The 20,485-nt window shown below is 39.7% G+C and overlaps 2 protein-coding genes across 2 annotated transcripts; both read right to left on the minus strand.

Moving 5' to 3' along the window:
- Window positions 1–927: 927 nt before the first annotated feature.
- On the minus strand, window positions 928–9,597 carry LOC134881604 (zinc finger FYVE domain-containing protein 1-like). The gene is made up of 11 exons (XM_063909080.1): window positions 8,163–9,597; window positions 7,569–8,073; window positions 6,539–6,753; window positions 6,235–6,341; window positions 6,016–6,124; window positions 5,797–5,894; window positions 5,114–5,231; window positions 4,818–4,988; window positions 4,416–4,596; window positions 4,192–4,305; window positions 928–2,709 (listed from the first exon to the last, which is right to left on the minus strand). Exons 1-11 carry the CDS (start codon window positions 8,670–8,672, stop codon window positions 2,477–2,479), a joined length of 2,361 nt encoding a protein of 786 aa, XP_063765150.1. The 5' UTR covers window positions 8,673–9,597; the 3' UTR covers window positions 928–2,476.
- A 1,531-nt stretch (window positions 9,598–11,128) lies between these two features.
- Window positions 11,129–12,127, minus strand: LOC134881785 (rho-related GTP-binding protein RhoV-like). The gene is made up of 3 exons (XM_063909331.1): window positions 11,886–12,127; window positions 11,757–11,815; window positions 11,129–11,675 (listed from the first exon to the last, which is right to left on the minus strand). The coding sequence occupies exons 1-3, from the start codon at window positions 12,043–12,045 to the stop codon at window positions 11,226–11,228; spliced, it is 669 nt and encodes a 222-aa protein (XP_063765401.1). The 5' UTR covers window positions 12,046–12,127; the 3' UTR covers window positions 11,129–11,225.
- Window positions 12,128–20,485: the final 8,358 nt, after the last annotated feature.

The following is a 20,485-nucleotide window of genomic DNA, read 5'->3' on the forward strand; positions in this document are numbered from 1 at the left end:
ATACATCTGCAGCATACGCGGATGGGGCGTGGTTCTATGGGGTAAACTGTCAAAATTATTTTGAAGGGTTTTCCCTTGTATTTATATTGTACACAAGTGAACAACAGCACTTTTAAAGGGAGAGCATGGATACATATTAAATGAAACCCCCTCATGGCGTGCTGTCACCATGCAATGCAAGGGGCACAGAAGATCAACATGGAAGCTTGTGTTTAATTATTTATTAAAATATTAATAAATCATGTATCATTATCAATAAGCACCAAGCAAATACTTTCCTTCACTTTATCTGAAGCTGCAGCATAAGAAAGGAGTCGAAGCAAGGCTCTTAAACACATAGGCGTGCACACCATCTATTCCTCCCACATACAGTACAGTAAGTGGTTTGACGGGGAGATTTAAACACACAACCACACACTAAGGACAAAGAGTCAATTCAAGATTGTGTTTTTGACAGATGGGAGCTGCTAAAACTTGAATCTTAAGCAAATTCTCCATCAGTTTAACATTCACACATCATTGCATCAATTGTTTCCAATCATTTAAAATGTATCAATCATTCCTGCTTCAGGTGTTGTCTGTATGCCAGAAATGTTGATATCACCGTACTTAATCTAAAAAACGGGACATCACAAATTGCAAAGGACATCTGAAGCAACAGACAGCACAACTTAGCATGGGAATGAACTACGGAACAAGTAATCAGACATGATGTATTTCCTATTCTATTATGTGCAATATTAGCATTTCAGAGGGTGAGTGTGTGTGTGTGTGTGTGTGTGTGTGTGTGTGTGTGTGTGTGTGTGTGTGTGTGTGTGTGTGTGTGTGTGTGTGTGTGATGCAACATTCAGACAGATAAATCTATTTTCAGACAAGGCAGACACATTTTCTCATCAGACATCAGAACCAAAAAGTTCCACGTTGGAGCAAAGGAAGAATTCACTTTATCTACAAAGCATACAATCGACAAAGACCCTTTTTTTTCTCATTTTTAACAACAAAATACAAGCAAATATGTTAAAGGCATCACCTTGTGCTTTGAATGACATCCAAATGTAAAGCTCTCAGTCACTAAATATCGCATCATTTCCACATTCAAGCATACATTTCTCTGTGAAATGCTTGAAAACAAAAAAAATAAAGACAAAAAGTTAGAATTAGGGAGAAAAAGTGGTTGGCATACAGTTGCTACAAAGTTTATCCATACAGTATCTAATGTCAAACAAAAAAATTGAAAAATAACATACAAAATATTAATGTATTAATTAACGGATGTATAACGACTGAAAAACAAGCTTTGTAGCGCTAAAACTGAAATAAAATGTGTTGTCAGGAGTTTTTCTCCTGTCAGTCTGTGCCTACGGGGACGTGGTGGCGCAAGTGTAAAACTGGTTTGAAGACAAATTTAGATATTATTCAGTCCTGCAAAACAATATCCATACACCAAATAAGATCCCAACTGTTAATATTATTATTTTTTTTAAATCTATGTGTCAAGAGAACAAATTTGAACATGATATACATACATTTCACAACATATTATGGATACACTAAATTGCCACATGGGAAAAGACAGTGAGCTCGAATCAGAGACCATCCTCTGAACAAGTAGAAAGGCCAAGGATCTCTCAGGCTGTCATGCACGTTGAGTGTTAATACGTTGTTTTTTTTCAATACATAAATAATTTTCAAAGCTTAAAATGTACACTCATCTAACATAGTTCTATGTTTTCATACAACCACAAATTACATGATAAAATATAAACATTATACCAGCACAGACACAGTGACCTGAATGATTTTTGGCACACCAGATATCCATAATCTAGACCAACGGTGGGTGATTTCAGCCCAGTTTGGGTACTACAAGATCATCGGGATATCTGGATTTTGGCCATGGTAAGCATCAGCCTATAACAGCTGAAAAAGGCTTAGTGCAAAAACTAAAATGTTTCAATACAGCATGCAATGGAACCTGCAGTTATACCTGCACGGATATAAAATATCTCCTTACCATTACACGTGCGACATCAGAGAAACATTGCTCAATAATAAGAATTGCTGGAAACTAAAATCACACCAACCCCAAAGGGTTCTCAACTAACTAATATCCTTTAAATTATATTTTTTTGTAACATTTTCTGATAGTAGAAAAATAGCTCAACAGCCTTGTGTAACGTAAAGTTAGGGACTTGTGTCAATAAGAATCAAAATATTCACTCTGTGAATAAATCAGAGTGGAAATGCAGATTTCACACTCAGTCAAGTAACTCACATGTTCTGGCTATTCTACAAAGGCCACAGGAACTCTTAATGCTAAATGTCCTATATAGTTTTATATATATATATGCTTAAAAACTTCCTTTCAACAGACAAGACAGAACCCTTTGATTAACGGAGGTACAGCAGTGACAGACTGCTAGCTGAGTGAGTGAGTGGTTCTCTCTGGTTGTCTGAGGAAGGAAGGCCATCCCTGTTAAAGTTCTCCAGGTTTCTGGTTGCAGTTGGCACACACGCGCACAGGGTGGTCCCAACCGCGCGATGGGACCGTCCGGCGCTCGGGGGAACAGTCGTCACACACTCCTTGGCCACAGGCGCGGCAGTGGTGCTTGGACAGCTTGGCAGTGAAGTCGCGCTGGCAGTTGTGGCAGGATAGGATGTCCTGGTCCGGCACCCAGTAGGCAGGACGTGCGGCATCTTTCACTAGGCCTGGAGGGTCATATGTAACATGAATAAACAAACATACAGTACACCAGCACCTATCAGGTATAGTATACGTTAACACTTTTCAATTTGCAAAACACATGGTTGTAACTTTATAGTTTTGAAATTAAAGAGGTACTGTTCGACCTTCTGGGAAATATGCATATTTGCTTTCTTGCTGAGACACACTGTCAGTCTGTGGAGCTTTAGGAGAACTGCACACAATCTAGACGTAATTAAGCAACAGTGAATGTTATTGACATGTTCTGCCATTGATTCAAATGACGCTGCTGCAAGGAATTGTGGGACAGCCTGCGTCCTTAGCGCTGGTGGAGAGCAGAAATGGACAACCTGATGGAAAACACTGCGACACCGCAGAGGATATAAAGTTATCATGTCTAAGGAAACTAATACTGGCTATAGGTTTTATATTGTTTGTTTTAGCTGTACAAAAATTGAAGTGTAAAAACTGGCAAGTTTGGGTTTTAGAGGGGGGGTTATTTCCCCGGGTATTTTCTTGGCAGGTAGGAATAACTTTCTTGAACCTCCACTGGTTGCCTGGCAACTGCTTCTGGCCAAGAAATAATCCGGCACCTAACCTCTACATAAAATGTGAATTGGTCTCAAAGAAGTCAGGCGATTGCTTTAATTTTGAGACCTTTTTCTAATTAAAATACTACCCTGTTGACTGCATTTCTTAAGCTCTTTTTCCATGCTCATTGTTCCTCACTACTGTTTGAAGTGCACCACAATATTTCAAGTCCTTAGGTGGCAGTATCCATGGAAACATGAAAAACATTTTTGAATTTGGCAAAAAAGTATTTTGTTGAGGTTGGAGAAGACTTTGCTTTGAGGTTTTACTTTGGATGGTGATGGATACAGAGAAGTTTTCAGCAGGATATCAGGTTAGCATATTCAAATTCATAAATGCTCTTTACATTCTAAGAGAGGTCTACAGCAGGCAGCTTTATATAAAATAATAATCTACAATTTATGTTTCAAATTAAACACATCGTTTTTCCAAATAGGTTTAAGACATCCCCAAAATAACAATTCAGCAAGGGGAAAATGGCTATGATGTATGATGTGTGTTTCAGTAAGAACAGTATTTATTCTGGCCAACTCTCTTCCCATTGTCCCAATCCAAAACTCATCTGGATTATATTGACAGAAACGTGTCATGTGAGGTCATAAAAACATTTTCTCAAGAGCTGGGGAGTTTGCAGAAAGAAGTCTCATAAAAGGAAATGATTTAACAGGAAAACTGGTTATTTATCTCATTTAATATTCCTCATTAGGAGTCAGACTCCTGCATATCGTCTTTGTGAGTTCAAACTAGAAACAAGACCTCACTGTTTGTCTTTCTTAGTTAGTCTAAATTACGCCTCTGCCACCAGAGGGCATCGTATCCATTCACTCACATTTACAGGGTCATTTATTCCTGTTACCTAACAGTCCTGTTCAGATTTTGTTTTGGAAAACACTCACCAAGTGGGATGTCAATAGCAGTGACCACGACCCCGAAGGTGTTGGTGACAGCTTCTCCAACCTTCCTGGCCAGAGTTCCACCTTCTTCCTCCTCCTGCTCTTTCTCCAGCATCTCTGAATAAAGATTATATATTTCACACAAATGCCACACATCACACAAAAGAGGAAAAACAAAAAACATTTGACATCATCAAGAGCGTGTGTGTGTGTCAGTGTGTGTGTACCTGCGTATGAAGCCCTCTGCTCGAAGCACACGTCACAGACTCTTACGGGGGCCAGACCCCAGCCTCTCTCAGGGACGGGGGCAGCTTTGGCAGAGCAGCCGTCGCAGAAGCCCTCCCCACAGGCACGGCAGTGATGCTTGGTGTCGTTGTCGTGGAAGACTATTTGACACTTATGGCACACCTTGTATTGGGAAAAATACAAAAACAACAGAAGCTGTTATTAACCAACGACTAGTGGAAAGAGGACACAATCTGTTTTTATCTTTGTGTTATCTTATGACCAGCAAACATATATTGTGTAATAGTCACAGAGTGCCACAGACAGCAAACATAGCTCTGGACAAGTGTTGACTTGGCTGTTGGTGGTGGCCGGCAGAGGGGGGGGCTGTGTGTGTTACTCACTAAGATGAGGGAGTTGGGTTTCCAGTAGGCTGGTGCGATCTGATCCGTCAGCCAGGAGGTGACTGCCTTGGCAGGCTTGACACTGAGCTCTGACACAGACTGGGCCACTAGGTTGACTCCATCCAGAAGACGCTGCGCTGCATTGCTGTTATCCTTTAAAAAGCCATCCGACTGCAAAAACCACACAATGTTTTTAAGTAGAACTAAGGTCACCTTTACCCCAAACTCTAGGTCTGTAGAATTACAGACAATAAAGAAATATATAATCAGTTAAATGAATAGCTTGTTTCTCTTACCCCCGGCCATACATGCTGGATCTCAGTGCGGACAACCGTATCCACAGGGTCCTGGTTCCCATACCAGAACTGACGGCTCCGATAGATCACTCCACAGTGGGGACATTCAATAACGTACCTTAACATAGAGTAGAAACATTCATGTACAAATCTCTATGAAATTATTAACGTCAAATATCTGTATTACTTAGAACATGTTAAATAATGTGAAAGGTAAATCTTCAATGATTAGTAAATGAATAAATTAGCTGATCAGATGACCAAAAAGTAATCTCATCGGCTATTTTGATCATCGACTCACTCTAAGGGTAACTTCTCATGCCAATATAGAAATGTTCTGCTTTTCTTTGTTTTATATCCTATTAAAGTGCTCATCTTTAAGATTTGGATGAACAAAACAAGCCATTTAAAGACATCACCTTGGACTTGGAGGGACTAGGATCAACATCTCAGTATCGTTGGAAAATTAATAGAACAAACAACTTTTCGATTAATCGAGAAATGAATACGTAGATTAATCCATAATGAAAGTTATTATCAGTTGCAGTCCCAGATAATACAAAAATGTGATTTTATGTGAGCGTATGAAACACCAGTGCTCAAATGAGCCTCAGTAAACAGTAATAAGAACTCACACCGGCCTTGTGACACATGACCCTGTTGATCATTCAGCTCATACTCACCCAGACCAGGCGTATTTAGCAAGGCCCAACCATGGAGAGTCTGAGGAAGCGGAGGTCTTAGGGATAACTATCACTTCCTTTCCTCCTTCATAGCAAGCCTAAAGAAATGTACCACAACATGTATTTATACTCATCAGTCATGGAACAAGAGTAAACACAAAGTCATCCAATAGAGAGAAAGATTAATGCTAAGTGATATAGGTGAGCGACTGTGCGTACCTTGCAGGTGTAAATGCGATTATCATACTGCAGAGTATAACGACAGCGGTGCTTTGCCTCGTGGCACACTCCTTCTCCCAAGTGGTTCATGCTGTTCTTGCAGCCAGATCTGGGATGAAAATAAAACGGCAGAATGTTTAACGATCTGGAAATCAAGCGATTGAAGGTAAGATTATAAATGTTACAACTTTTTTTTGTGAAAAAGACGGAGCTACTGACCCGCAGCTGAGGCACAGAGTGGAGCAGGTGAAGTACTCATCAGGAAAGAAGCAGCTATGGGCAACAAGCTCACCTGCAATTTCCCCATTAAAGCGCTCACTTAAAGCCTGCAAGTAAAGACATGTTCAGGATTTTACAAACACAACCGGACACTAATGAGGTTAAAACTTTACCTGTTCTGACTATTATTTAGGAACCAGTTTATCAGTAAATGTATTCTCTATTTTGTTCAGTGCTTGCTTTACAAAAACAAGTCTGAAGCAGGCAGAAAGCTGACTGATATGCAAACTGAATACAGCCCTACCTGCAGGGCTTTGAAGATAACCACGGGGGTGCGTGGGGAGCGGGTGGCGTTGTTATCCAGGAGCTGCTCAAGTTTATTCTGCAGGCCACGGAAGTCAGTCGGGGGGGTGAGAGTCTGCGTGCCCCAATACTGGACAGAGCTGAAGGCCTCTGGGAAACGGGAAAGCTTCTTGAAGCGCTCCAACAGCAGACGATCTACCGACTCAGATGACTTGTCTAAAAACAAGACACAGACGGAGCGGTTACCACAGAGAGGTATCTGAAGGATCTATTGATAATCCATTAGCATCAGACATAACAACAATCTCAAAATGTTGTTACATTTCTCAGTTCCTATTTCGGTAAAAGAGAGAAAAATACTGTTAAAACATTGTTAATATATCTAATAGCAAGGATGTAGCTCACACAAAACATTACTTGCACCAAGTCTGTAAGGCTTATCAGTGTTCCTTCATGTTTAAAAAGGTACTACACTACACAGATGCACCACAGCCAACCATATTTTAATTGTGTTTTTTCTCCTTCATAAACAGTGACCAGATTTATTGAATTTCACGCATTAGAAACAGGATTTCCTCTTCAACTTGTATGAGTTGTAGCAGCTAGACTCAAGCATTTTTTTTTAATGGCTTTTTCTTTGAGGTGTCTACTAACCAGCTATCAATATTTACATTTTTGACTTCCCTTGACAGAGTGCAGTTTTCTTTCGATTCCAAAAACTTGGCATTCCACATTTTTAAACAAGTTGGAAAGCAGATTGATACCTCCAATTTGTTTGAGGTAGACTGTAGGCAAACATGTGCTTACCTTTAATTTTCTGCTCTTAGTTTACTTTAAAAAGGCACAGCCTCTTGTCCCTTACTGTGATGCAGACCACAATTCTTGGTGATATATTCAAAATGAATTGCTTGATTGACATTTTTTTGTAAAATGATGCTTAAGGGCTGGGTGTCCAATACATTTGGAACAATTTGTAACTCCCTCCATTACTAGTTGGACTTTAGAGCAGCAGAAGTGATGAGATATTGTACCTGAGCCAAGCAGCTTAGTGTGGACTGTCTCATGGAAGATGACCACTGCAGGGCCCAAGGTGGACAGAGGGACATCCAGGCCACAGCGGGCTGTTGTAGCCTTCAGCTCCTTGGTGAAATGCTTCAGGTAAGCATCCGAGGCATCCCCGAGAAACTTGAACAGGTCATCATGGAGACGGTCGGCATGGGTGCGGTAGATGATGAGGTCGGAGATGGCGAGCACCTTGAGCAAGAGTCGGGTTCTCTGGCCCTGTTTGGAGCTGTTCCCCAGCAGCCCCTCTGTGTCGATGACTACTACTTTACGGAAGGGGTCAAATGCCGCCCACACACCAACCGTGCAGGACTCTTGTGTGGGAGAAGTTTTAAACACTTCTCTGCCCGTGAAGAAAGCGTGGTTCAGGGTGTGAGATTTGCCCTCTCCCGTGTTGCCAAAGATGGAGACCACCTTCAGCAGCTGGTCAGGGTTACAGCTCAGGCTCTTCACAAATGAAGCTTCATCTTTCAACTTTGAAGAAACAACAGTTAAGAAGTAAAAAATGTGTTTGTTTGTAATGGTATTTTAATTATGTTCCTATACACGTGTGCACAACTCACCTGCATTTCCTCATTCTCATCTACCAAGAGGAAACTGGAAATCTTCTCCAGGAGTTTTGCTCTCTGAGATGTAGCCTCATCATCTATTTGGACAGCGGGCGGGGCCGGTGTCTTAACAGGGATGACCTCCGCATGTTTGGGTGGTGGAGGGTAAGATGTCAACTGATGTTTCTTCTTGTTGCCTCCACTGTGGGTGCGTTTCTGGCATTCTTGGCACAAGTTAACTTTACAGTTCTGGCAGCGGACCACAGATCTATTGCGTTTGCCATTGTCTCCATTGCCTCCTTTACAGTTTTCACAATAAGGGACATGCCCAGGTCCTATTTGAACCCGCTCATGGTTCTTGAGACGCTCCTGACTGTGGAGCTCGAGCTCACAACGAACACACTGCAAGCTTTTGCATTCATTACACTCAAATGCAGCCTCCTCAGAGCCACCACACACATAACTCTCTTGACATATTAGGCTAGTATTAACTCCCTTTTCTGAAGATGAGCCATGCCCGCTCATCGTTTCTTACAAGCTAAACTTGAATTCAGAACTTGCTTATTGGAGCAGATTTGACGATCAGGTATTTCCAATAGCAGTTATTTTAAAATGTGGTAATACTGACAACTTAAATGACCAAAAACAATGACAAGATCAATTTAAAATAGGTGCATGGTAACAGGGCTGGTGATTCACTGACTATAACAACTAACTTTCAGACAACTATCCAATAAATCAAACTTGTTTTGGCAGCATTAATATCAAACACTTGTTTAAATAATGTTATTTAGTGCAACTAACAGTGAGGCAATGAAGCAGAAGCAGCCGTGTCCTTTAGTTACACTTGATATGGTTTCACCACTAATAGTTAGCTTGTTTATGAACCAAAGTTAGCATTTAGCTGCAGCATTACAGAAGTTAAAATAATGGTTGGCGAATAAACATAAAAAAGAATACAAAAACATGTACAGGTATCTAGTAGCGACCGAGACAATGAGCTCTCCCTGAAAGGATGAATGTGCAAATGTTGATGCTAACAACAGGCTAGCTGGAAACTGACCCTCAGTAGCTCGCTGGCAAACTCGGTAGATAATTTGGCACCAAAGCAGCAAAAACGTCAGCGTTACTTAGCTTTCAGCTAGTTGGTTTCGACGGATAGTTTAAACTTTTTCCAGAGAAAAGATGTCATTTAAAGGCCAGCTAGTCCCATCAGTGTATAGCCGTGCAAACAAGCAGCTAGCCTCCAGTCTGTCAACAGAGCTGTAACAACATATCAACAAAAACAACAACCAGTCGATGTCAAAAGCTCGGATATCAGCGGACTATTTTGCTTTCAGACGGGGGGGAAATCCGCGCTAGTCCGTTTAAAAGTCTTAAAAAGTGTTACTGTATTTGGATCCTTCCGAGCCGTGTCATTGTTTTGTTCTTCAGCCCCCTCCCTGGCAGATTTCTCTAGCTACGTTATTTTGTTGCCAGGTCAGATCAGCTGATCAGATTATTTTCAGTCACAGGGTCAGTTTAGGGTAACGCTCGGTTGCATGATGGGAAATGTAGTTCTTACAGACAGACCCAGCTGAGACGACTGTTGGTGTTCCTTTTTCCAGTGGTTTAAAGTAACTGAGTAGATATACTCAATAACCGTACTCAAGTGACATTTTGAGAGACTTGAGTATTTCAATTTTCTAGCTACTTGTTTGTACTTCTAGCCTTCTACGTTTATTTTGTTCTTTTAGTTACTTTACAGATTTGGATTAATGATGTTAAATCAACACTTAAATAGGCCTACAACTTTAGTTACACCTGAAGTACTTTTACAAGCTTTATCTGAAGCATACAAGGTAATTAAAATTAACTGCACCTAATGCATCAACAATACATTTACAGTACATTTATTTGTGTTACTTTAAGTATATTCTGATGCTAATAGTTTTGTACTTTTACTTAAGTAGCCTTTTGATTGCACTTTAACTGAGTACTCTGGTACTACTTTAACTCAAGTATAAGATCTAAGCAGTTCTTTAACATTTTCCCAAACGGTTTTATGTGCTCACAAAATCGAACTTGTTCTGCTATTAAATCTAATTATAAAATGTTGTGTGTAGGTCTGCAGGGTTTAGCTGTCTTTGGGAGTCATGTAAGTACTTGTCGAAGGAAAGGGGAGTGGTGCAAATTTCACAGCCAGTCTTTGCTTTAGGCACTCAAACCAGCCTAACCTCTTGGACGTATACTGCCAATGGACTGCCTAATATAGATTCTACCTCAGAGCATAGTAAAATAATGCCCAAAATATTGCAAGATGGAAACAAAAAGCACAACCACATATTTAAGATTATGCATGTGGGGAATATGTTATAGTTTTTCTCTTGTGTTGATGCATGCGAACAGATAAAGAACAAGATGCAAACAAAGTAAAAGAATTGTTGGAATAGTAAATTGTTGCATTACAGTTGGTTGTATTGTATCCTTATAATCACAATTCTTTATTGGAAAACCTTAATTACTGCAATATAATAAAACTAATTTGATCATCATGTTAACAAAAACATTCCATTTGGGAGGCAGTTTTAAAAGTAATTGTGTGGCAATTGCAAGCATGCCTCAGCATAAGCTTTTTAGACAGAGGATGGATTTAAATGGCCTTTGTCTTGTAAAGTAGCTCTTCAAAGCATCAGCGGGTGACCATTTGTCTTAAATGACACTTTGTGTTTTCCCTCCGTTTCTTCCCTGACAGTAGCTTCTACTGCAGGATCTTCAAACTTAAATAACACAGAAACAGGCAATGAAATATGTGTTACACCTTAGTGCTTTTATTACAAACAGTTAACACAGCACACAAAAATATGAACAACAAATAAATCATGAAACAAACAAAAGAGAAGATAGAAAAAGAGCAGAAACAACAGCGTTCATTGTGCAATTCATTTTTGATTGACACATTTCATTCCATTTGTTATAGTGCACAAATCACATCCTGTGGAGAAATATTCTGATAGAAATGCATGAATTGTCATAAGAGTCCCCAAACAGACCGTATCCACTAAGCAGAGCACATTCAATCCGCTCTTTGATTCCACATCAGATGAATTTGAAGATTTTCCTCCATCGGCCATCACAAAAAGTCTTTAAACGTTTAAGCATGCTGTTCTTTTTAGATGTGTTGCCAGTGTGCTTGTGCTTGATGGCAGCAGATACAGCACGATCAAACACATCTTTGAGGTTATGTTGTGTCAGGGCTGAACACTCCAGATAGTCATGTGCTCTGATCCTGTGTGCCAGACTTCTTCCCTGGCTAAAGAGCACTGGGCTGGTGCCTCGCTGGTCCAGATGAATCAGGACATCCACATTGTTGCAAAGGTCTGACTGAGTTCCAACCAGGACAATGGGAGAGGTTGGGTTTCCGGCTCGTATCTGAGGGATCCATTTGGAGGTGATGTTTTCAAAGGAGACAGGGTTGACCAGGCTGAAGCAGAGGATGAAGACGTCCACATGGGCATAGCACAGAGAGCGGAGATGGCCAAACTCCTCCTGTCAGAACAAATAATAACACATTATGTTGAAAAGGACTAACTCTGATTAATAAATCACAAAGTGGTGTGGATCATTTACCTGTCCAGCAGTATCGATCAGTTTGATACGAGTTGGAATCCCATTCACATGAACCAAACCTGGAAGTAGAAACCAATGTTATTGCTGACTCAAACAACCATTAACATTCAAAGAAAAACCTTTACTCACCAGTGAAAACATCAAAAGCTGTTTGTCTGTAATCGCTGTTGTATCCATTAAAGATGTAACTGATAACCATGCTTGTCTTCCCCACAGCTCCATCACCAACCATCATGCAGCTCAGCTCATCCCTCAGTCTGATGGGTTTATCATGTCTCTGAAAAGCCATATTTCTTTACAGTATAAGCCTACTCCATTATCCAAGCAGTAAGAAAGTCCATGCAAGAGGGAAGCATTACTGTAAAAGATGTCTTCTCCCCCAGGGGCCGGTTAGTGACAATAAATGAGAGGGGACACCACGATTTGAAAGAACAAAAGGCGCCCAATCAGAGGAGATGTTCCCCAGCACTTTGTCTGTTTCCGTTTCATGGTGATTAACATAGACACTCCCACCAAAACGGCCGGATCAATGCTAAAAGTCAGCTTCTATGACCTTGAATGAACGTACAGTGACTAATAATGAGACTTTTGGTTGCTATTTATTATTATGTAAATATTATATTGGCCTACTCCGTATAGACAACTCTTGCGGCAGGAGAGTAAATTATTATTGAGCAAAACAAGTTTCTAAAAGTGTATCTTGTGTGATAAATGTTAGTGATAAGTATTTTCTAGTTTTAAGGGCTTGGAAAAAGTATGCTAAATGTGATTAAGAGTCGTGCTGATTCTTTATATTAGCTTTTGCGTATCGCAGTGTCTGTGGTTCAATAATGTACTTTTACTTTAATGTAAATTCACCATTGACAGTGCTCATTTTTGAGTGCAATACCACCATTGACCCATAGAGAGCGGTGTTGCTCCAGTATTGGCTATGACATGATGGCGTTCAATTTACTCTGAGACGCTGCTTTCAGTTTCTTTAGTACAGACTACAACTACAGTACACTGTATTACCGATTAATTTAACACAAGTCGTTTTATGTGCAAAATATTTCATGCATATTTGATCTTAAGGTGAGAAAGGAATTTCATGTTGGCAAACTAACTGTTTTTGCCATAATTGATGCAATTTTTTTGTAAGCTTTCAGGATCAATATTTTCTATCACATTCACAATTTATTTTTTCTTGGCTGCCACTTTGTCATATTGTTCATGTGTTTTCAATCTATAAATCTATTTTCTGAAGGCAGCTTTATTCTCCCATGACAAAGGGGCAAAGGGCACAGCTGAGGGGGCATTGTTAGACTGTCACCAGCTGCAGTTTATAGCAGAAACTTCATATGCCATGTTTCATCCTGCCTCTTTCAGGGTGATTGGGTTCATAAATACAAAATAATATTGCAAAATGACTATGACTTATGATAGTTATACTATCTTAATGAAAATAATTTCCGGCCCTGCAAAATGCACTGGTGCTAGTGGTGCTGGTACTAGTGTGTTTAAATTATTGTTCTGTCACACCTCCATGCCGTCTAAAAAAAGTTATAAAAGGGTAATATCCGAGCTTTGAGCCTGACTCAACAAAGACTGCTTCATTGGCATTCAAAGCTAACATCACACTGAATCTGATGTGGATCCTGATGCAAATCCTTAGAATACCTACTCAAAGTGTTTACTTGCATTATTTGACATTATTGTATTGCTTCAAGTTGTACTGTCATTATTTGCTTGCATTGCTTTTGGTGCATGGCTGAACAGTAGACTGGTGATGATGCCTTTGATCAAGCCTTCACATCATGATCACACAGCAATCCTCTGACCTTATGAGGTGGGCCTTCATTGTCTGAATGGTAGTAAATAATTAGACATTGTGTTAGTGTGTTTGGCTTTTATTTACCCCACTGCTTCAGTTGTATAGTTTTTGGTACACATTTCAAACCCAATCTCAACATTATCACAGCTGTAGTGCAGAAGAATTGTAAGACGTGGTTTTGGAAACCGGGAAACGTTTGTGGGTGAAAATACAACTTTAAACAAAGTGTTGTTCCTTATCTGTCTGAGCCTGCAGGAAACTCTGTTTGCATTGTGTTGTAAGGTCTCTGCTTCCTGTTTGCCGTTGTTTCTCCTCACTCGTTCTCTTCTCCCTTTCTCTCCCCCTTTTTCCCACCACCTGCACTTTGAGTGATAGAGTTTATTCCCCATGGTAGGAGGCCAACATCTGGTCACCCCCCACTCCCCGACACACGTCATGTCGCAAGTTCGACTCCCATGCTACACCTCTGGCAGCTGTGAGTCACAATGCTCCTGTTCCCTAATCCAAGGTAAATGTCTAACACAGGAAACAGTCTTTAAATATCTCCACATCCAAAGATTCTCTTTCCTGTAACAGCCACATTTATGGTCACATATCAACCTCAGCCTCTCTTCAATGCTACAAAATGCATAGATGTGCAATTACACTATATGCACAGCGGTTTGCAAGGTTCACATATCTGACCTTGTGCAGCAGATGTCAGCACTGTGCTGATATTTTGTACTGTAAACATGTTGTTTGTTCTGAATTCTCACGCTCTTGCTCTTTGCATGACTAGATATGCAGAAATGTATCCTGACATAGATTTATAAAGGTAATCTGCTTAGTAAGGGTCTCTCAATGTGTGCAGCTTAGGGATCGCCCCAACATGCATACTTCAAAATGTATTCCACTCATTTTTACTGACACATTTGCATAAACTCAAATACATATTTTAAGATGGACTCTCTCCCTTAACTATTCTCTCTAGTTGTTAGAAATACAGTGACAGACTCAAATGTACTGTCCCATCTCGATTCTGACAACAATAGAGAAATCTGCCAGATAGGTGTTAAAAGATTAGGCTCCTCCCTAAGCCAGAGATCAGCATGGCACACGCTGTAGATGGGGGGGAAAACAAGTGGCTAACACAGAGATGAACCGATAAACAAGCCATTTGCATAACATTTCCAGCATAATGTCTCTTTAAGTAGGTATAGGCTCTTAAGTGGTGAGGATTAGAGCAGGATGGCTGCTTCCATCACACTGAGACCTCACTCAATGGAGATCATGTCTCTCTTCTTCTTTAGTTCCTAGGTGTGACTTCAGGGTCACGACCAGGACACCCTGTCACTTGCTATACATAAATTCAACATAATCTCTGTTTGCAACTTCATGTCAAAGGTCCTGACCTGCTTGCTTGAATTTGACACAAAACATAGACAGCAGTGGATTAACTTGTCTTGTGTTCATGGCTGACACGGCTGATTCGGGGAAATTTGAACCCTTCTGCTGATGCACAAAAACACAATTCTTCGCATCATACAGAAAAATAGAAATGTATGGAAAAATATCATATTGTCTAAGACCCTCCAAAAATCAGCATCATCTTTACCATGTTCATCCTCTAGGTTTAACATGTTAGCATGCATTTGCTCATTAGCAGTAAACATAATGGACATGGGGATGTGATTAGTTTAATTATTGATTTAAAAATGTAGACAATTTGGAAAATAAAACATTTGGAATTGATGATGGTGCTAGAAGACTCATTTCATATTCATTTTGATGGGACTATAAATGTAGGCCAGTTGACAAAAAAAAACCTAATCAAAACCATAACTAGTTATTGTTGATACTTCCACAACAAACCACTAAGGGAATTCCATTGTGGTACTAAAGAATCGCCACGCCTTTAGGATTTATATTCTGTGGACCATGAATACTAGATTTTTGGGCAATCAATCCAATCCCGGTAGAGCTTCTCTAGTCCATGGCTTGAGTCCTGTTATTGCCCCAGGAATGGTTTCAATGTGTGGGGTTCATGAGAGTCCTGCCATCAGCATCCTTCCCTGGACAACTCGAACGTCAGCACCTTATGGTCACTGCATGAAGTGATTCATGGGAATTCAGACCTGTGTGGACCCCCCACCCCCACCCCTGCCTCCTCACCCTGTTGTTCACATTCTTGACATGTAGCCAGCAGGAAAGCATAAACTACGTCTGTGAAAACATTGTAATTGTGTGAATGAGGATATACAGTGTATGCCTTCCCTTTTTTGTTAGACAGTGCATTTGCAGTTAATCTGAAATAATATTATAACCAGTATTGTATCATTTTGATCTAGACCAGCTTAGGGTAAGTCAGCATGTCCCAATTTTTAGGTAAAGCCTAAGTGTTTTTGGGCTTTTGTTGGCCAGCAAGCAGACCTGTCAATTTAGTTACTCCTGCTCCATTAAACCCTGGCAGGAGACCAGGCGCAGTGGACTAATCCTACTTTACCCTCCAGATAGCCTCATAGGGGGTCTGTCCGCTGGGCTCCACAGTACAGTAACCCTGCTCCATACAGCCAAACCTTCAATTGATCTGCCCGGTGACTGTGACCATTAATAAAATGAAGTAAATAAATTGAATCATTTAATCACATTTCAAAGGCCTGAGGTTTATCTTCTCAATAAGCTTCTTAGCAACTGGTACATTCAAATAAACAAAATCTGTTTTGGTTATTAATGATTATTTCACGTGAAAATTTTCTCTGAGTACAGTATGCTGCTTTATCTGTGTTCTTCTGAGTTGTTTTAAGAGGGCTGGGCAAGTGCGGACTAGATATCCGATATTTCTGTTCATACTTAAACTAAAATCATGTCACTAATGGGTTTATTAGTTTGTCATTTTGGTAAAACACATGTTTGTTGAGCCTTGCCAAGAGTTAGATTAGAGAGACTTCTATATTCTTATCTAACTCTTAGTCTTACAGAGCTGTTTTTTATAAATATAATTTGAAATAAACCACACTGTGTTTTCACAATGGGTAACCATTGTCTTGATTTCCACATATTATAATTAATTTCCTTTAATTTCCATCTTTATTTTGAACAGATTAAAAAAACAAAAGAAAACCCAACAGAATAGTGTATTGGTAGAACACAGTATTTTTTTCTTTATAAATTGTCAAACAATATTAATTTTTTCAACAATATTTATATATTTAATAAATTGATATGTAACAAAAATAATAATATTAGTGTCCGAAAAGGAGCAGGAGGAACTGATTCATGTTTATGCTTTGTTTATGTATATATATATATATATATATATATATATATATATATACATAAATATCTGTTGTACTTTTTACAGTTTCTGTCTCAGTTGTGTGGAGCTTTATGTATGTCTATCAAAAGTAAGACATTAATTACTCAAATGTTAATGCACCTGTTTTAACACATCAAGCCGAGGACTGTCAGTCCACACATATAAGGAACATTCGTCATTTTGGCCAGGTTTGATGACAGTTTTTAATGCTGCTGGATTACAGGACATTTCCTTTAGAAACTATTCAAGTTATTATGATGCACATACAAAAGCAAATCAACATCAGTCCCTGAGAGTCTCAATGTTTGATCCGATGCATGACAGGGAACTGATAACAATGTCACCAGAGGTCTCACCCTTTGGCCTTTGAAGCATCTGTGTTTTCATTCTCTTTTAGTTTCAATTGGCTCCACATCAATCCTCACAGCAGCATATGTTCTCATGCAGCCCGATTAGAATCTATTTAAACAGGAAACTGTGTCCCAATTGGCTGATTTACATGAGAAAACAAACTTTTCAAAGGGATAACATTTTGTAGTCAGACTGAAAATGAAAAAAGAAAGAGTTTGAAAAAGGTATGTTGGTCATCATCACAAGAGCGCCTTCATGGTTATGCTGATGAGATTGTTAATTCCTTAATTACACAATAGGCTTTTGTTTTAGACCATGAATAGGTGCATTTTCATTTCACAAGAGTATATTTGAACAAAAAAGTTCAAGACAAAAAGAGTTGGCAGAATATTAAAGAGGTCGTTGGCCAATTTCACACTCTGAAAGGACTTAAAAGAAATAAAAAATTAAGTGAGAACACAGATGTTGAATCAACAAAATAAAGTGATCTCACAATCAGAGCGCAAAGACTCTTACAAGCAGGTAGATGCTACAATAACAATGCTGCAAATACACTATTCCCTAGATACAAGCCAGCATTATTGCTTTGGTGTGATATTGCAGCACAACGTCTTGACTAGGGCTTGACTGTGCGTTTCACTGTGAAATGGCATAGATATCTAACAACCTCTGTGAGTGTGTGGGAAACGGAGCTGCCTTTCCTGTTCTTTGAGGGAAAACACTCCAGAGAAAAATGGCAGGAAACCTCCAGGGCCTTTTGATTCATGCTGAGAAAGTGAGTACCTGGGCTAGGAGTACTCATTATGTCAGGGACATCTTGGGACCGGAAATATCAAGCCGTGGGTAGGAAAGTCCAACAAGGTCATTTGAAAAGTCCCTAAGTAAATAATACAGTTTTAGTTTAATCTTCTAATTCACTTCTAATACAGTTTGCCAACTAGAGCCTTATCCCCCATCTGTAATGCTTCTACTTAAGGCCTTATCCTGCTTAAAACACATTAGTTATATTATTTATATTAATCCTTAGGTGTAATTAATTGTGTAAAATAATTGCTAAAAATGTAGGGCATAGTTTGAGGCATGTACAGCAATTACAGATTAACAATGTCTACAACTACAAAACATCACCCTTTTTAATATTCCCTCAGAGTATTTTGACGCCCTTGTTGTTCCACTGTGCATTTAGCAGCTGCCCACTGAGGGAAGTGTTGTGTGTAACCCAGGTGAATAGACACTGAAATAGACACTGGTTATTAACTGGTTAATAAAGAAGAATAATTATCAAACATAATTTCATCATTTTAAATAAAAAGCCCATGATTTAGTTTGATAAATAGGATTAAAAGTAATGATTAATTCATGTTAATTCATCCTGTAAACTTCTAAGTTAAAATAGATATCCTGTCACTTTAAGAAAGTACAGTTGTTTCAGCCAATCAGATTGACTGTAACGTTTGTTCACGCGTGAAACATCAGAAGAAAACTTTTCAAGAAGCAAGACGCTATAGAAATCGCTATTGAAATCGAACCAGTGAGCAATAGACTAGAAACTTTGTGTAAGCATTTATTTTCCATTTTTGAAAGTGTTTTGTGTTACCGTTACGTCTATAGAGATAGACTGTGTTTTATTTGTACTTTGATATTATTTTTTGGACTGAGAAATTGTCGAGTAGTCTGGGAGTTCTGAAGCCACGTTACGATTGACGAGACAAGATGGCGAGCTATACCCAATGAGAGTTGAACCACTATCGAGTGGCATCTTCCAGCTTCATCTGCATTTCGTCGGAGAACACACATCGCTCGAATCAGAGTTGCGGTAGGACTGTTTGGTGCCATCGTTATTTCGACCACAAGTTGATTCCTTTAGTGAGATATTAGCCAACGTGGATGCGGTAAGGATGGATTCATTCACACCACACGGACTGCACAACGTGGTTAGCATCCATTGACTGCATTGAATGCAGAGTAACGAACTTTAACGTCAAGCTGAAATACATTTACGACGGTTGAATGTTGTTTTGAATTTGCTGAACTGTGAATAGTATCTGTGAATGTTATTTTCCGGATTTGTTATTTTTCTTTGATTGCTATGCTAATGTTTTCTGGTTATGCCATGCAGTTTAAATCTGGTCCAAACTAACTCTACTTCACTACAACTGGTAGTAAGTGTTACAGTTAATGGCGAGCTAGCCAGGAGTAGTTTATTGTTAAAATATAGTGAATTATTAGTGATTAAAAGACAACTGATCACCCAGACCTTAAATAGAACTAAGTCCGGTCAAAATGGAAGTGGTGGATAGAGAAAACGTAAAAGTACCTAACTCAGTCATTGTTAGTGGACTTACTGACACAGACAAAGACCAGGATGTCACTGACTACTTGAAGGAATATGGACGCATTGCAAGAACACTCAGAGTAGATGACCCATGTCTCCATACCACAAAAATGCCATTGTAGAGTATGAGAGTGGAGATGCACTGACAACTCTTAAACCTCTGCTTCCATATGATTATATGAGTCCCAGTGAAGTAGCATACGTGATCAAAGACCTTTCAATTGAATATGTCCCTACTGTAACTGATAGCATCACTCAGAACTACATAGCTGAGCTCCAAAAGATTGCAAGGTTAAGTGGCATATCCTTTGAAGATGTACTGTGCCAACAGCTAGTCAGAGCACCTGTGCTAACTCCACCACCCGTGACTCAATCACAAGAAACCTCTCCTCTAAAGACAACAGTGCCTGCTGAAACACCGAAGCCTGCCACTGACACTGGAAGAGTGCACAGTCAGATTAAAGCGGATGATGCCTCAATAACAACAGTGAGTTTTGCAAACCCTGCTGAGGTGCAACGAGTAATTGTAGAGCATGTCGTGAAAAGTGATGCCCCATCATCATCAACGTATGCATCATTCAGACTCCGACAGTTCTCTGGCAAAACCCCTTGCCCCAGCCACGAAGTAGATTTCGACACATGGCGCAACAGTGTTGAGCTCATACTTAAGGACCCAGTTTTGTCTGAGAAAGATTCTGGACAGCTTGGTGCCACCAGCAGCCCACATTGTCAAAACCTTAGGCCCACAGGCTTTGCCTACAGCCTACCTTGAACTACTAGACTCAGCATTCGGTGTCGTACAAGATGGTGATGAACTGTTTGCTGTGTTCCTTAACACATTTCAGAATACTGGAGAGACACCCTCCCAGTTCTTACACAGATTGCAGACCATTCTCACTAAAGTATTGAAGAGAGGCGGCTTATCTGCCAATGAA

The sequence above is a fragment of the Eleginops maclovinus genome, chromosome 19, assembly GCF_036324505.1.
Source record: "Eleginops maclovinus isolate JMC-PN-2008 ecotype Puerto Natales chromosome 19, JC_Emac_rtc_rv5, whole genome shotgun sequence".
In the NCBI taxonomy this organism is placed as follows: Eukaryota; Metazoa; Chordata; class Actinopteri; order Perciformes; family Eleginopidae; genus Eleginops; species Eleginops maclovinus.

Coding starts and splice junctions, on each gene's coding strand:
- LOC134881785 (XM_063909331.1), bottom strand. CDS start 12,045: ATGGCTTTTCAGAGACATGATAAACCCATCAGACTGAGGGATGAGCTG. Junction 11,816..11,885: donor AGCTTTTGATGTTTTCACTG/GTGAGTAAAGGT, acceptor TTCTACTTCCAG/GTTTGGTTCATGTGAATGGG. Junction 11,676..11,756: donor TGATCGATACTGCTGGACAG/GTAAATGATCCA, acceptor TTGTTCTGACAG/GAGGAGTTTGGCCATCTCCG.
- LOC134881604 (XM_063909080.1), bottom strand. CDS start 8,672: ATGAGCGGGCATGGCTCATCTTCAGAAAAGGGAGTTAATACTAGCCTA. Junction 6,125..6,234: donor ACTCTGTGCCTCAGCTGCGG/GTCAGTAGCTCC, acceptor TTTTCATCCCAG/ATCTGGCTGCAAGAACAGCA. Junction 2,710..4,191: donor TGCTATTGACATCCCACTTG/GTGAGTGTTTTC, acceptor ATGACCCTCCAG/GCCTAGTGAAAGATGCCGCA.